The 18,181-nt window shown below is 28.6% G+C and overlaps 3 protein-coding genes across 3 annotated transcripts; 1 reads left to right on the top strand and 2 right to left on the bottom strand.

The window, feature by feature from the left end:
* Positions 1–1,615: 1,615 nt before the first annotated feature.
* LOC111034943 lies at positions 1,616–2,314 on the bottom strand. Its single transcript, XM_022316392.1, has one exon. The coding sequence runs from the start codon at positions 2,157–2,159 to the stop codon at positions 1,755–1,757; it is 405 nt and encodes a 134-aa protein (XP_022172084.1). The 5' UTR covers positions 2,160–2,314; the 3' UTR covers positions 1,616–1,754.
* A 2,253-nt stretch (positions 2,315–4,567) lies between these two features.
* Positions 4,568–13,417, bottom strand: LOC111034941. Its single transcript, XM_022316389.1, has 4 exons — positions 13,040–13,417; positions 8,434–8,961; positions 6,794–7,459; positions 4,568–5,072 (listed from the first exon to the last, which is right to left on the bottom strand). Exons 1-4 carry the CDS (start codon positions 13,091–13,093, stop codon positions 4,794–4,796), a joined length of 1,527 nt encoding a protein of 508 aa, XP_022172081.1. The 5' UTR covers positions 13,094–13,417; the 3' UTR covers positions 4,568–4,793.
* Positions 13,418–16,082: 2,665 nt separating this feature from the next.
* LOC111034946 (zinc finger matrin-type protein 2) lies at positions 16,083–18,134 on the top strand. The gene is made up of 5 exons (XM_022316397.1): positions 16,083–16,275; positions 16,356–16,570; positions 16,628–16,701; positions 17,649–17,794; positions 17,864–18,134. The coding sequence occupies exons 1-5, from the start codon at positions 16,261–16,263 to the stop codon at positions 17,999–18,001; spliced, it is 588 nt and encodes a 195-aa protein (XP_022172089.1). The 5' UTR covers positions 16,083–16,260; the 3' UTR covers positions 18,002–18,134.
* The last annotated feature ends 47 nt before the right edge of the window (positions 18,135–18,181 follow it).

Genomic DNA, 18,181 nt, shown 5'->3' with positions numbered 1-18,181 from the left:
GATCATGGCTTTCTCGTTCGAACGTAAATTTAACGATCAACAATAAGTGGTATTGCATTTTTCTGATAGTAGGGGGCACAACTTAACACACATCAAGTTTTGACCATGGTAATCTTTAAATTTTATTTTCGTTACAATAGTCTTAAATAATCATTTCAAAACCTCTACAGTGGTTAGTGATTTTTATTTAACAACCGATTTTTGCTGTATAAATTGTCGTTAATGTTGAATTAATTTTGGTATTATAAAAAAACGCCAATGAATAGGAGAAGAAGGATTGTTGTTATTGATTTGTATAAAACTAGCCTGTAGGTATATCATGATTTTGTTATTGTGGCACTATAGTGTCGTGTACCAGTACGGCAGCACCACTGTAAATTTATAGTTATGAAATCAATCATAAGTCTAGAATGTGCTAAAAAGGTTGTTTTTCTTGAAAACAACAAACGATGTAGTACAGGGGAATGACGACCGCAAGTGTAAAGTAGTACCTTTAGGGCGTTGTTCAAAACTGCACATTTTACACCTTTCAATACGTCACATATTTTTTCTATTGTTATAAATGGAAATTTGGAAGGTGGATAATTCAAAACCGCACACATTTGATTAAAAATTAGAAATTACATATTCATTGACATTAAATAAGTCGTCGTAAAAATGATGTGATTTATGTATACGATTTTATAGTTGTAATATTAACTAAAAATTATTTATAAATTATAATAAATTCAATATAATACCTATATAATAAGAAAAAATAAATTGTGTAGTGAAAAAAAAATAATGTTGGGATTGAAATAAGTCTATGAATAATTCCGAAAGTTTTATATTAAAAATTAAAATTTTTTTATTAATTATGTATATACATTTTTAATATTTTGTAATTTTTTTAAAATTTGATCAACTAGTATGCGGTTCTTTAATATAATGTGATTTCAGATAAATGTGTGCGTTGTTGATAAATATCAGTGTGTGCGGTATTGTGTGGTATAATGTTGACAAAACTGTGCGGTATTGACGTAAAAAAGTGTGCAGTTTACGACCTTTTTTTGAAATTGTGCGGTTATGACAACCACCGCATCTATTGACTCAATAACACCACACAAGAAAAGGTGACCTAGGTTAAGGCGGCAATGTACTTATTATTTAATTATTTATTGACAATTTTCCACTTTCAAGGTTCAGGCATTTCTAATGTGAAACGCCAACTCATTGTTCCTTATTCACCGCCTCATATTTATTCCACTCATTTACTTATTGTACATTCTGTATAGATAGCAAATTTTCATTAAATGAACGAATAAAATAAAAAAAAAAAAAAAAAAAAATAAACAATTTTCAAACCCACATAGCACTACAGGATCAGGTAAATTAGTATAGCCGTATAGATAGTTATACGGTATGATATTTGAATGATATGATACAATTATAATATAGCTTGTTGTAATTTTCGGTGACAACTNGCCTCATATTTATTCCACTCATTTACTTATTGTACCTTCGGTATACATAACAAATTTTCATTATATGAACGAATAAAATAAAAAAAAAAAAAAAAAAAAAAAAAAAAAAACAATTTTCAAACACACATGGCAAGACTGGATTAGATAAATTAGTATAGCCGTATAGATAGTTATACGGTATGATATTTGAATGATATGATACAATTATAATATAGCTTGTTGTAATTTTCGGTGACAACTGACATCTCGGCACTCCGTCCGTTTCGCTTTTTGGCTCTACGGTGCACGCTTTCATTTAGCCGGCGGTGGTGGAGCCTCGGCTGGTGGAGTCTCGTCTGCTGGACTACCAGCTGGTTCCGCGGGTGGTGGACTATTATTGGCAGGCGAAGAGGTGTCACCGGGGTCTTCATCGTCATCGGATTTCTTCTTTTTATTTTTTTTTCTGGCCTTTCCGCCCTTTGACGGTGTTGACCCACCATAGTTGTTATTGCTTCTGGCAATGTGCGATGGACCGTATTTTATCGTATAAGAATTTCTCGGATAAGTTTTCAAGATGTGTCTTCTCGTCTCATAGTGGTAGCCCGACGGAGGTCGCCGCAACACTCCGTGGTTCACCAAGGAGTTTGGGTAGTTACGCGACAGAGCGAGTCTTTGACTAAATGACAATGACCCGGATGCCTGTGGGTTACGAGACATTACAATGTTAAGGTATAATATACATTCAGGCCTGTACACTGCATCGCGTACATGGTTCGATTTGAAATATTATAATTTAGATTCTACTTGTATGGGTGGGTAGTTAACGCGTTCCCAACATTTTGACATCGATGTGTTCAACGTATACACTGCAAAATAGTAATAAGACGATACAGTGTAAAAGCCTGCACTTATGTAAGTATAATAATATATGATAAAGTTTTCGGTTGAAAATAAAATAACGTCCAAGGGAATCTACAATTTTATAATATTCTTTTAACGTTTTGTTCAATTGTGACATTGTAGGTGACATAATACTAATAATTTCCTGTCTTCGACATTTAAAAATGTGTAACGGCGTCAAGATAAATTAAATGGCCGCATATCCAGAAATTTCATTTTGTATACTATAATATTTTCATATTTTAAGAGAAGTGGACAATTGGAGTATAGTGCATATATTTTACTTACGATTTGACATGTTGTCATAAAGATGCACACTGTTGTTAGTTGTGGACAAGTCATAGTGCATAATAATAATTACCTAACTATTGTATGAATATTAAATTCATTGATTACCTATTAGAATAACAATAAATAAATGTAGTTCAAATCAAAATGATTAAATTTCATATTACATCCTTATTATATTCTACAATATTATACTCATATTATTATGACTTACGTTGTCTTCATTTGTGCAAATAATACGACGGCAAACATGTCGCTTTAATTTTACATTATGCTTTAGGTATCGTCAGTCATTTGTTTAATTACTATACATTTATACAGTTTTACAAATATTAAAACGAACCTAAAATAACAGTTTGCCTGTCATGCAATGCAAATTGAGGGTTATTTTTAGTTATAATTGCATCGTGGGGACTACATCAACCTAACAATATTCATTTGCTGCCAGACTATGTAGACATGTATATGTGAAGTATTCAAATATAACTGGTTCAATTGATTTATAGGAACTGCAGGATTATAAAAACTGTCAAAATATACAGTTTATTATGGCCTCATTGGCCATTCTGCTAAGTATGATAATAAGATGTTGTTATTTGATCTTTAAAAAAAAAATATTCTATAAGATCAAATTGGAAAAGCTTGATAGACAAAGATAATTCATAACAGATTTATATTAAACGATATGAAAGATTTTTTTCTATGTTTGTTACTAAAAATGTTTATGCTTGGCTAAAAAGCTTGATAGTTAATAAATAATAACAATAGGTAGGCCCAATAGGGCCATCATAAGTTGAGCATAAAGTGATTCAAAAATCCAAAAAGTACATTGGCACAATTTTCTCTTCGAAGCATTTGGAGGTAAAATAAGGTAAGTAATGACATTTTTAATGCTTCATTTTTCATTGTTGTTTTGACAGACATCTAAAAATCTTAAAAACGCAAATCCCTAGAATTTTTTTCTATGTATTTCAAATTCAACTTTTGATGGAAATGGATATTTCAAGAAATAATTATTTATTTATTTGGTTATAATTACAAGGGACTTATAATTTTTGGGAAGCAAACTTTTCAGACACTAGACAGTGCCAAGTGTCAAGTTATATGAATCAGTGGAGTTCCGCGTGGCTATAGCCTCCGCCCCCCGAAATTTTAAGAAAATAAAAAAATTATTTCTATATAGTCTGCGAAAGTCACTTTAAATATATATTTTTATTGGAACTGAAACCGAAAGTAAAATTTCAACATCAGTATGTTAAACTTAAGGGAGACCCTTATTGTCAAATCAACTCTATGTAAACACATTATCAGCCCCCTCCCTCCCTCCCTCCAAGGAAAATCCTGACTACTCCACTGACATGAATATATGACTTCAACTGACGACTGTAAAATACCTGCATTCGTACAAAAACAACGTAAATACAGTTTTTGCCAAATGAGTAAAAAACTAATAACTATATGTTTTTATCATTAATAATATAAACTTCGATTAAATAATGTTTCAACCGTCCTAAATTTATAGTTGACGGAATTCGCATGCATCCTATTTCCTTAAAATTATCGTTCTGCTAAAAATAAATATTATTACGGTAACATAATAATAATATTAATTATAATAAGTAATAACATATCAACTATCCATGTATTATAGGAAACATACTACTCGCCAGAGGCCCACGATTGCTTAATTTCCGTTGTGGGTTCGGGGCAACGGCTCTCTCTGCCACCCTTAATCCGGGCTTGGTTACTATAATAACACATACGATTTACTCTTTAGTAGATATTTGTTCAACTTACCATATTATCAAATACCGATAGAAATAATAGTAAATATATAATAAAATATATTATTCCAAATATATAGACTGACAGAGCTCTCCTATTTTTCGTATCCAATGATTTATCATTGAATTCAAAATTCAAATTCAACACATACATCATATGAAGTATTTATAATTTTTATATTTTTAAACAAACATGTTTAAAACAGTACGGTCAAGTACAAATTAAAATATCGTATTATGAAACTGTGCGATTGAATATACGTGTAAAAATTAAAATACATTTACATAAACCTTGTAGTTTATATTTAAATGAAAACTTGATTAAATAAAAATAATAATTTGAATATAATGGTTTTATATTATTTAAAGTATATTACAATTAATCCAAAATTGGAGTTGGAGGTGTAGGTGGTGTTGGTGGCTCCTTTAATAATGCATTTCTTTCAATAGCTTTAACTATGAAATAGTTAGTGGTTATTTCCAGAACGTCGATTAGTTCATTTACATGATCATCTGAATAGTGTTCATCAAGGTCCAATTCCTCTGTTACAGCTTTCAATGTTTTTCTATTATTGGGGTTCGGATTTGATAATGATTTTTGTAAAGCATCTATGCGTTTCAGCAACTCTTCACCATCAAGTGTATTTATAAAGTCAGGCTAAAACAGTATATTTATATATATTATTTTTTGCGATATTGAATATGAGACGGTATTTGATAAATGGTTTCTTTTAAATTCTCAAGTAAATAATTTTAACTCGTTTAAAACTTATCGAAACCGAGAAAAAATAAATAATTTTCAGGAAACTAATTGGTTTCCGAAATTTAGAATGACGAGATTCACTTTACAGACATTAGAAAACCTACGTACGATCCTATATTTATAAAGCATTAGAATATAAACAAATACTAGAAATGGTGCGCATTGAAATAACTAAAACTTAAGCATATATACATATATTATTATATTTAAGTATAGTCATATCGAGCACATAAGTCATGTATGCTTCGACTAAAAATTTAACAAATGGAACCATGTCTAACTATGTACCTATCTGTAAAAGACTTATTTACTGATAACAATTTGAAGTCAAAGTATCGAATTATTTTTTTAAATACCTTCATTCCAGAAAAGTGTATCAATGGCAGTCACGATTTTATTATCATTTGTTCATGATCATTAGTTATTAAAACCATTGTCGAAATAATTTAGAGACACCAACAACTTTCAATATTTACATACCGACGATTTAAACATAATGTTATGCAACTTAAGAGGAAAATTATATTATTAGGTTATATTATATTAAATTTCCAAGTTGATTTACTTCCAAATAAAAATGTTATCACTTATAAATTGAAAAAAATCAAACAAATTAGACAACTATCGTCTATGAATAGGGCAGAAGGAGTTAAAATATTAATGTCTAGAAAATTCAAATATGAATATTTGTTATAATAATTACATTTTCTACAATTGTTTATTTTTTGATTTTAAAAACAAAAACAGAATGAATTTTGTCAAAAAATTGTTTTAAGTAAATATCCACCTTTTTTGGTTTTCTTCGATTATTTTGAAAAATACTGAGAATTTTTATTTTTAACCCAACAAATGTTCCAATTAGATCCAACTTTTTACCAGAAACCACACTCATAGTTGTTGTCAATTGAGGTTAAAGGTCCCTGAAGGTGTCGTCAGACACACACATAATTGTAAAACCAATACACATTCATGGCTCCATTATAAATCTAAAAGTAGTATTAAACAGTAAGCTTGTACTAAACATACTATGTTACGTCATATACGACATATTATAACCTTAAAAGTTAAAGCTATGTATTAGGGCATTAGGCGATACATATTAATACATACCTAATAATATGCTCATGTTTAATATGTGAATATTTATAATTCAAATATGTTTAATAGAATCATTAGAATTTAAATTTGAAAAATATTGACAGTATAAAAAATAATTTATTCTAGAATAAATTATGAATTTGATGAAAATTTGTTAAAAAAAGTATTTCTTTTTTAAAGTAGTTAAAAATTTAAACTTAAAGTCCAAATCTCAATAGATCGCCTACTGTAAAGTGATTTGTGAAATAAATTAGACGGAGAAGCTGGAAGTGCTAATTTGAAACATGTGGATGCTTAGCATGCCCATTCACTGACACATGTATGACATTCATGAGCATACAATGCAAACAGAAAAATGTGTGTTCATTATAAACGAAATTTTTGCTACTTGTTATAGTCTCTGGAATTGTTTATACGTTTTTTTTTAATATTGATGATTCGCCATTACAATGCCTTAATAGTAACCTCGATTAAGGGTGTACTTTATATTTGTAAGCATTTAACCCGCGTTTCCTTACTTGTAAAGCCATGGATTCTTGCATAACTCTGTTGAAATCTTCTTCTTTTATTTGAACTTCATCTTCGATTGTGTTTTTACCATCAACGTCGTTCATGTTTCCGTCATCTTCATTCGTGTTTTCATCTTCATCGTTCGTGTTTTCATCATCATCGTCTGTATTCCCATCATCACCATCATCATCGTAAGCTTCAACATCAGAGTCATTCTCCATGCTTTCATTACTTTTGAATTCATTTTTCATATCCGTTATTATTTTACCAACTTTATGATTTGCATTCTCTAATAGTTTTGGGCTTAATATGTTTGTTTCTCCATTTGTTGCTTGGCGGACCGATTCGACTCCATTTTCATACTTTTTCGTTACAACAGTGTTGGTTATAGGGGGTTTAGAACCTTCTATATACGTTTGTGTTACTATTGTTTCAATCTGGTTTTCTTTGTTTTCCGTTTGGGGTGAATCAATGCTGTTCATAAAACTGCCAAAAATATTCATTTTACTTTTCACATGATCGAAAATACTATGCGTTTCTACCAATGAATTGGTTTTTTCTTCGTTCGAGAAATAATTCTTAACGTGTCCCAAATGTGTTATTAAAGATTCTTTCAACTTTCCGTAAATGCCAGTCGCATATTGACTAATCGTAGCACCAATATTTGGTTTGGTCTAAAAGTGAAACACAATTTTATTATTTATGTAAGACAAGCATTGAATTTCGAGAGATTTTTGAAAAAGTCAACATTTATTTAATGTCGTTGAAATAGAAAAATGAAAATGCAGGTGTAAAAATTAAAAACTATCCAAAGTTTTTTGTATACAATTTATAAAATAGTGTAGGTACTAGGTATGTTTTAGATGTACCTACATACTGAAACTTCTTCCAATGTTAATCGAATGGCGGAATATTTCAAAGAATTTGAACAAGTTATTGTAATTTATCGATGACTTTAGACTCTAATCATGACAATTATAACTGTGCCACTTCAAAGATAATTTATTGGATAACCACGTTATGTACAAGTATTAGTATATATGATAATTAAATAACTTGATTTGCGAACGGGGGAGTAAATTGTATCTCTCGACGATGCCTCTATTCTCTAATGCAGTAATTGACAATGTGGGCATTTTTAATTTTGAGAGGGGTGTTATACATAAGGAGTGCTGAGGATGGCGATTCTTCTACCACTTATATTTTTACAGTTTGTGAATTTATACCGTAATGTCTAACTTCAAAACTACGTATGATAAAATTAAAAATTTAAATTAGTTTTTAAATATCAAATTTAGTAGATATATAGTATAATATGTAGTAATTTAATTTGGTTACACGTTAGATTGAAAATTGTAAAGGTATAAAAATTTACTTATAGTCAATAGAAACTATAGGCTAATTTAAGTAGGCCTACCTAATACCTATGTATAAAAATATAAAACTATTTCCATTCTACATGCCTATTGCCCAGTGTAACCGAAATATGGGTCATCATCAGTTTTTTTTTTAAATAGACACCTATATGGGCTGTGAGATTTTTGAAAATCTAAAGATGGCAGGTGCTGAGTAAAAAAGGTTGGGAATTACTGCTTTACGTCTATAATCAATACACATAAGTACATTATACTATAAAATATACGCGTACCTGATCTCCGGTGATATCGGCGTTCTCGTAGTCCGCGGCCCCCTGGGTGGTGAGTGCCGCCACGTTCAAGGACAACGTGACTACGTCTCTCGGCGACAAGTCTGGCACGACGTACGTGGCCAACTTGTTCACCAGCGGCAGGTATGGGGCGGCGTTCACCAAGCTTTTCCTCACGTCTGACCCTATAGTCACGATGTGTGTCTCTGTAGACGATTGGGTCGCGTCCATGAAATTCTTGTATGCCTCCTCGACTTTCGCCGCAGTCGTGGTCATCTCGGAGTTTACGGTGGTTGTGATGTCGGCGTCCGAAGTGATGATCTTATTCTCTGCGGCGGGTTTCTCGCTGTCTTCGTGAAATAACTCCATAAACGGTATTTTAAATGAGGAGATATATTCCCGTTTCCTCCTCCGTTTATACAAGTCATCAATATTAACATATTCGATGTGGTACGAACCAGAGGGGTAGGATAGTACGTCCTTCATACTTTCTAAGTGATAGTAGTCCAGATTAATACGACGTCCGTGTACCTATATTATGATATTTAAGTAAGCGTGGTGTATAATATTATTATTTAACAACAAACACTCGTTAATCCAGCATATTTTTGTAATTTTTTTTTACTTACCTATACTTTATATTATACATTAATCCTGTGTCATGGCCGGTGGCTCGTAGACACTTTCTATACTTATGGGACACGACATTTTTTTAGAAAAAATTCCAATTTTTTAGAATGGGGATTTTTCAAAATTTATCTAGCTATTTTTCTTCCTATCTATAATAATTTTCCAACGCTTCAAGATGATAATTCAGATGATTATTAATAATAATTAATAGGGACAATCATTACCAAACAAATTCCCGCTTACGCACCTAATCGGATTAGCTTGATTGCTATTTATTTTATGTTATACAGAAGATTCTTATTACGTCGAACGTCCACGATATCTTGATTTTTTCGTAATCTTAAACTCAATTGCAATCCCCTTGAAATAATTACCATTAAAATAAAATTCAATACCACGAATTTTTTGATATTATGTTGAATTCTTTTCTGGCCCCTTTGAGTTTAGACATAGATAACGCGAGGTTGCTGTATTTGACTTTACATTAGATATTAAGATTATTGAATTATATAGGTCCAAATAACTTTCTCCCTAATCCCTCGGCGTTTACCCAAGACCATCAGTCATCACCAGATATATAAATATATGCAAAATCATAACACGTGCAAATATTATTGCTATCATTATGTTATCATAATTTAATAATTATAATTTAATATTTATAATAATATAAATGTAAAAATTTTAGATTCTGAGCGGAGCGATGAATGTATTGATTTTACAATGATGTGGGCTTTTTTATTTATTTATTTATTTATTTATTTATTTATTTTTGTATTTGTCATTAAGGTTTGGGGTAGTGAAAGTGCTTCGATTTTCTTCAACAGCAACTTTTCTAGCAAGAAATAAATCTAGTTGGTGCATTCGGGAACTAAAAATCTAAAATTCTCAGTAGTTTTCAAAAGCGATAGGAAAAACAGGAATTTTTACGCAAAACCAGTTAACAAAAAAATTGATTTTAGTTTTTAATGTAACTCTTAATAAAATTACCGTAGATACATGACATTTTCACTGAATGTTTGTGTCACCATTTTCTATACACCATGCGATTTTCAAAATATTTTGACTCATGTTGAACTATTTATAAGCATGTTGCAAATTTTTTTACTCTGTTAAAAACGTGTAAATATAATAGGTTCTTAGTGGAAATTAAAAAAAATTGTCGTGTGTAAATACACAATATTTTTTTACGAGCCTTTAAATTTTAAATTTTGACAAAATTCGTAAAAATCACGAAAATTAGCAAATTATTTTGAGTTGGAAATTCAAAAAAAATTTTCTTATTTTATCTAAAATTTAAAAATTCAATACAAGATTTCTTATAGGTTTGTCTACCTTTATTAAAAAAAAATGTCTACCGGAAAATCAAATCAAATATTTATGAGCGTTTGAAGTTGAAATTTTTACAACATTGGATATCCAGTCAATTTTTCATGTTGCGATTTTCTTATTTTGTTGTAATTCAAAAACAAATATTACTGTAGATACTTTAAATTCACACCATATGTTTGTTTCATCAATTCATATATTTAATAACATTTCAAAATATGATGACTCGTTCTAAACTGTTGAAGGACATTTTCAATTTTCATTTTTTTGGTATAAATGTCAATTTAATTTAATTGGTTGGGTCAAAAATCATGAAAATTTAATACAAGACTCTCGATATATTGTTGCAATATTTATCAAATTGAAAATTGAAAATGATTTTGTAGTTAAAAATGTATAAAATGTTCAATTTGTATAGCTAAGGATTGACAATTTAAAACAAGGTTCCACTTATTAAGCAGTTTTTTCGATAACTAAGAAATCTAAAAAATATATGAATACAGTTATTTTCTATAGACATTTTAAGTTAAAATTTTTACACAATTTCATATTAACAAAAATAATAATGTTCATCATTTTGTTGTAATTCGGTTCCAAAAACAGCCCAATTTTACATAGGTGTATTTAATCTTTTTCCAGCATCACTGATAATTTAAGAATAATATTAATTCAACTTACCAACTTCCATATCAATAATAAGTAATAAGTAATAACAAAATATAATGTCCTAAACTGACATACAGTCTCCGCTCAGAATCGCTTTTCGTATATAATGAGATATGATATGATTCAATTTAAATTTAATACCGTCCATTACAGTCTACCTTCTAGACACCTAATGTACAACAGAGCGACATCCACTCACCCGCTTTTTTAAATTTAATATATATTTGAATTTCATGAATAAAATAAGTTGCTTAAATTATAGTAAATAAAAAAATAATAATTTAAATCAATTTCAAATTAAATTAAATGTTTATGATTATATGAACATATTTAAAATAAACTTAAGGCGCTATTTTTTGGTCTGAATAGCTTATAATTTTTGTAACATAATTTTAAGACAACTCTGGATAGTTTAGGTACATGTTTCCTTTGGGTAAACATTTTGTTGACCCAAGAGATTGTATATATTTCCGGCGACATTCGAATTGCCTCCCAAATATAGATAGGTGACCTTTTTTCACTTGCACACTCCGGGAGTCTTCAGAGGCAATTTGAGTATACCTAAATTGTCTACTCGAATTGCCTCCTATAGAATACCTAGATTATTAATTAATATATCGATAGTTGTACATGTACTGTAGTTATTATATCGATTTCCGTAGTGTTTAAAAATATTACTTGAAAAAACAAATGAAGTTTCAAAATATTGCAATATCTAAAAGGAATCTAGGACTTCCCCCCTCTCCCCTCCAAAAAAACGGCACATATTCCCTCCGGACAAAAAATAAAAATAAAAATATTAAACAATAATAATAATATACAAAGCAAAAAAATTTTCTCAATAAAATTCTATTAAATTAATATATAAATTAAATTCCATAATACGTCATAATAACACTTTTGCTATTTGCCAAATGCCAATACAATAATATAATATATTAAAAATATTAAACACTACACAAATACAAATTATAAATATGACATAATTAATAAATACAAGTAAAAAAAACGCAACTTATATTTTTTATTCTGGAAAGATATCTCACGGAATAATAACGTCATATTATAACACGGTCGACATTAAAATACAAAATTAAATAATACAAATCAGAAAGGCTAAAAAATATTTAATAATATAATTTGCAAGTTTTTCTGGTAGAATAAGCTCATAGAAATTAAAAATTATAAATATTATAATATTATGAATGTATATTTCGGGTAAACCTAAAGAATCTATTTTCCAATCTATTATTATGTGGAAAAAAAATATTATTGATTCAAGTGGGAAATGTCTCTGTCCAAATACCATTTAAAAGTATTGGAAAATTAATCCAAAATTAGGAATCTAATATAAGTTACAACATAATAATTAACTAATAATTATGTACAAACCTAAGTTTTTGGCTGTGTGACAGAATTATATTTCATCTAATTTAATTGTATGCATTGACTATTGATTTTTTTAAATATTTGAAACATTATACTTACTAAAATGTTTATACAATATAAAATATTATATATGCTCGTATATTATTTACTAACATTTAACATTAACTTACAATAAATTATTATTTAATTTATTAATATTTCTTATAATGTAAGATTATAAATTAATTAATTATAGCTATTGGAGACGATTTCAGTACAATGAGGGTCACAACCTAAAATAAAAAGGCTATTCAAGTGAATAATATTTTTGAGTCGGGACGCAATTCCAGGAACTTTTAAAAAAAAATTCACGCGAGGCAATTCGTGAGCGCCCATATTACCTCCAGAGTTCAAGTAAACACAATTTAGACCAGGAAGAATTTACAATACAATCGGACGAGTTTACCATCGCTCATTTAAATAAGTAGCTAAATCCTCTGGACACGCCAGTGGTGACCGGGTGGTGGTAAACTCTTCCGATGTCACATGAATATTGATCATAAAATGCATCACGTAAACGGTAAAATTGGCTATTAGTAGGTGTTGTTCGACTTACAACATTGCACGCGGTCACGAAGAACACAACTGCATAGTGATGGAAACGGTTCATGATTCGTCGATGCAGCGAATGTGATGTGGTGTGTGTGTACCGCGTACCTACGGCGTAGATGATAGTATAATATATTACTATATATATATATAGTTAATAATATTATGTAATATAAATAAATTATGATAAAATATTAAATCATATTGCAATCGACCGTTAGGAATGAAGACATTTGTTAAATAATACTTGAAAAAAGATTTTAAATCAGACTTTAGGATGCCACCCGGGCACGTCACGACACATAATATTTAAAAACGCAGTCTCTATAAAATTATTATTATAATATTATTATCGTTAATCATTTATCGCGTTCATGCACGGTTTTGCGTACCTAGTCTGTAGGTGACGAAAATATTATTCATTTGTGCAAACACAAGTAATAGGTAAGCAACATATTGTTATATACGCTGTCAACCCGTGACATTTCAGTTTTGTTGTATGAATATGACGTATATACCTTTTATGGGGAATGGGCATATTATACGTATTTTTTAAATTTTTTTTTTTTGGTTTCAAAATTTGATTTTATTCGCATATACTTAAGGTCACATTTATTATTTAATTTTATAAAATAAAATGAGGAAAAGAAATGTATTTCTTATAAATTTCTCAAATTATTATGATATAAATAAATAATACGGTGTATTTTGGTATATATAGGCGACTATTTTAATGTTGGGCTCTTGACCTTATATTCTTATTTCCAGTAAATAAATATATATATATATATATATATATATATTTGAGTAAGTTGATACTTATGACGTTATAATTTTGAAAAATATCTTATTTTGAATAGTAGCCAGAGTAGCCTTGTTTAATTTTACCATTTTTATACAAAGTAATAATATGAGATAGATAGGTCTTGATGGTTTAAAGTGTAATACTACTCCGATTACTTAAATTTAAAACCTAAACTAAATTAAATCTGAAACAATTTAATATTCAGAGGAATGTGAAACTAAAAATATGGGTTACCCACTAGTTGAAAAAGTAAAACACTGATTTTGACGGTTGGAATGAGTATTCCGCTTTAGAACAGTTGGGAGAATTTTATGTGGTTTAATCATAATATGTTCAAAAACAATTAAAACAATATTAAAATAATTGATTTAATCAATCAAAATGTTCGTGTGAAAACGATGACATGTCATCATCATAACCTGTAGGCTAACCTATTACGGTCATACCTAATCACCTACTACGTCAATTGTATATAAAATAAACGTCATAAGTAGTCAGCTCAGTATTGAATGATAATTTATGTTTCTAAATTCATTAAAATTAGTACAAATGTACATGTCAGTCATCAATCAATAATTTTATCACAGTAAATAATCAAAATGTATAGTTGTTGACACGCGCCTGTACTAATATTAGTCTACAAGTCAAGAATTGCATTCTAACTATAAAAAACCAAAAAATATACGGCAATGTTAAAAAACGAGTCCTGTGAATATTATGATGCACTTATTATATAATAATTTTCTAGTTAATACTTGAAACTTAAAAGTGTAATCACATGCAATTCACCATACATCTGGTTCGTGTTTTCATCGATGATTAATGAAAAAACAATCTTGGTCATCCATATCACCATATCGGTGATTTAGGTTAAGAATTTGGAATTACAATATCTTGTTATTCAATATATATAATATTATAACAATAATTATTGTATTAGGTATGTAGCCTATGTTATTATGTTTATTATAACTTGTCTACATATCTATCTACTTCTATTTGAATACATTCAATAAAACAGAATTTAGCACGATGATATTTTACAATGTTTGTATATTAAGTTCATAACAAAATCAAGTTAGAAAATCTCACTCAGCGAACGTGCTGAATTTCCGGCGATGAGAAACATTTTAAGATGTAGAAAACTTTGGTTGGTGGGAATGTGGGATGGGTGGTCAAATGGCAGGGACAGACTGGGATAAAAATGCATGGCTGTGAAGGCAATCTTCACCCATTATTTAACACTATCATTTTATTTATAAAAAATTAAAAATATCAGCTTTGAAAATTGAAAAATATGTACCTGAGTAATATTAAAATTAATAATTATTAGCATACAGCAATACATTAATTATGTTAAGCTTTATAACTAAAGTAAAGATTTTTAAGTTCAATAAATTGAAATATGATGCTAATATTCCACAAAAAAACCTAAAAATATTCTACTTATAATAGAATTATTTTGAGAAGAAAAAAGTACTTTTTTTCAGTTTGAAAATGTAAATATAGGTGACCAGTGGTCTTAACTTTGCACCCACTTCGCCATCATGTATCATTTCTTTTCTAGAATATTGTGTCTTGTCTGGTGTTCTAAAATTCTAAATTCTAATTTTTAACAATGTTTTAACCACAAAATAATTTGAAAATTTTTGAGATTTCGATAAATGTTATTAAAATTTGAACCTAAAATATTTATAAAAGGTTTAATTTATGTATCTTAATTCATTTCGAACTGTTATTCTAGTTTTTATAGTAGGTATTTCTTTAGTTAGGTATTATACCAATTTATAGGGAAACCTGTATTAAATCTTAAAGCTTTTTGTCTCAACAAAAAAAGTGTTATCGACATTTAAGTAGGTATGGAAAAAAACTAAAAAATTTCAAATTTCAAATTTTTATAAATAACTCAAAAAGAATCAAAATATTTTGAAAATTGTATTGTGTATAATAGAAAATGATAAAATGAACATTTAATGGAAATGTATACGGAGTATGGTTATTCGTTTTTGACTAATAACAAAATAAGGAAATCGGTCAATGATAAATCGTTAATTTATGTGTGAATATATTAATGTCGTAAAAATGGGTACTAATTTTGTTAAAGGTATGCAAACTAAAGAGGGAAAAAGTGTTCATATTTTCTAAAGTAAGAAAATAATGTTTTTACATCAAGAGTCTGTTATCAATTTTGCATGTATCCTTATCAATGTTTATACTCTTATCACAGTGTTATTATTTTTGTATAGTATTGTTTATTGATAAGCTGCGGGATACAACAAAAATGCAAAATCTTTTAAGTTATTATCAAATACCAATATTACTATTCAAGTCAAACATAACATTTCCTCCTATATGTGATCGTTATTTTAAACTATAACGCTTTTATTAAACTGACAATAATAAATCAATAAAACAAACTTATAATGTCATCAAGTAGTGTAAGTATACATTTTATTCTACCAGTTATAGAATAGGCAGTTTAATATTGTAAAAGTAATTTTGATTTTAATGTTAATAGAGACCGGATGATCATCGGCGAAAATGGGACCGAGACGAATACGAAAAGTTAGCCAGAAAGAGACTGATGGACGATCTCGACGACGATCGTTCCAAGGACCTATCACCAATAAAAAGGGAAATGCTTAAGCAACGAGATTACCGCGTCGACTTAGACTCAAAACTTGGAAAAAGTGTTGTTATTACTAAAGCCACTCCTTCTTCTCAAAGTGGAGGGTAATAAATTATTTTTTTATTTTTTTTTATTACTAAATCAATCTTGTTATATTTCAGATACTACTGTAATGTTTGTGATTGTGTGGTTAAAGATTCCATTAATTTTTTGGATCATATAAATGGAAAAAAACGTAAGTGTACATGACTACATGCCGTGTAGTTATAAAACAATGTCAATGAATATTATTTAGTGAGATGGTCTTCTCTCAAAATAAAATATTCATTTTTTGATTACTAAAGCCCGTATTTTTGTGCAACAAACATCTGGAAGTGTACAAAATTAAGTTTTTAGTATATTAGGAATTAGAAAATATAAATGTCAGCTTAGGACCTTAGGTTCTTAAGATTATATTTCTTCTAACTTTACATTTATTTTGTATTATTCTATTTTTGTATGTAGTAGGTATAAGTATAAATAAAAATAATGTCAACTTATTGGTGACATTTTACTGAATTTTAATATGTAAATTTCTTTGTGTTTTTCTTACAGCTCTAACAGTAGACTGTAGTTCTATAATAGTTAGTTGCCAGTCGGTTGTATATGATTGTCATACCATCATTATCTTTTTACATTGCACCTACTATATTAAGTTTTAAGTCAAACAACAATAATAAAGTAACAAAATCTAAATATAATACCTTAATACCCGTGATAATAAAAAAACATGCATTTAGATAAAATTTAATTTAAAATAGGCATGTAATGCATAGAACTAGAAACAAAAATCATGTTTAAGGATTAAAATTTATTTTAATCAATTCAGATTAATAGTTTTTTTCTTTTGGAATTGAAACATGTAATAAAAAGATATAATTGCACTAAAATATGGTCTTTACTAATTACTGGTTAGAACAGTATAATACAGTCAGTCTTGAAAACTTGACTTTTAAGAGGGATAATAATTAATTTGATAGGATTTTTTTGTTCAAATATAACTTATATTATGTAAAACTTAAAGGAACAAGAAAAAAATGAAATTATCACTTCTAAATCTTGATATTGAAGCTTGACTGGTAGTACTCTGAATAATTTTACATTTAAATAGCTAATAACATTTCTATAACTTCATATTTTTAGATCAAAGAAATTTAGGAATGTCCATGAAGATTGAAAGATCATCATTGGATCAAGTTAAAAAACGATTTGAAACAAATAAAAAAAAAATGGAAGAAAAGAAAAAAGATTATGATTTAGAACAGCGTTTACGAGAATTGAAAGAAGAAGTAATTTTACATTTTACATAGTACTTAAATTCAAATATTTTAAATTTAATTTGTTCATTACATTTTCAGGAAGAGAAATTAAAGGAATATAGAAAAGAAAAAAAGAAGGAGAAAAAACGAAAACATGACGATTTAGATGATGAACCTCAAAAGGATGATATGGCAGCATTAATGGGATTTTCAGGTTTTGGGACGTCCAATAAATGACAGTTGTTAAGAAACGTAATAAGGTTAAAGTGATAAAATAGTAAATTCAAAAATTCAATAATTTTCAGTAATAATGAATTATAACATTTAAAATTGTAATGAAACTGCTTTCTAGAAATTCATAAACATTTTTATCAAACAGAAAATTCCTTCAGATCTATAAAAAAAGATTAATATTGA

Source organism: Myzus persicae, unplaced genomic scaffold (assembly GCF_001856785.1).
Source record: "Myzus persicae strain clone G006 unplaced genomic scaffold, MPER_G0061.0, whole genome shotgun sequence".
Classification (NCBI taxonomy): domain Eukaryota; kingdom Metazoa; phylum Arthropoda; class Insecta; order Hemiptera; family Aphididae; genus Myzus; species Myzus persicae.
This window is presented reverse-complemented; position numbering and strand designations above follow the sequence as displayed.

Coding starts and splice junctions, on each gene's coding strand:
- LOC111034943 (XM_022316392.1), bottom strand. CDS start 2,159: ATGTCTCGTAACCCACAGGCATCCGGGTCATTGTCATTTAGTCAAAGA.
- LOC111034946 (XM_022316397.1), top strand. Junction 16,571..16,627: donor CCTTCTTCTCAAAGTGGAGG/GTAATAAATTAT, acceptor GTTATATTTCAG/ATACTACTGTAATGTTTGTG. Junction 16,702..17,648: donor TCATATAAATGGAAAAAAAC/GTAAGTGTACAT, acceptor TCATATTTTTAG/ATCAAAGAAATTTAGGAATG.
- LOC111034941 (XM_022316389.1), bottom strand. CDS start 13,093: ATGAACCGTTTCCATCACTATGCAGTTGTGTTCTTCGTGACCGCGTGC. Junction 8,962..13,039: donor TCGTGACCGCGTGCAATGTT/GTAAGTCGAACA, acceptor ATCATAATATAG/GTACACGGACGTCGTATTAA. Junction 5,073..6,793: donor AAGAATCCATGGCTTTACAA/GTAAGGAAACGC, acceptor ATACTGTTTTAG/CCTGACTTTATAAATACACT.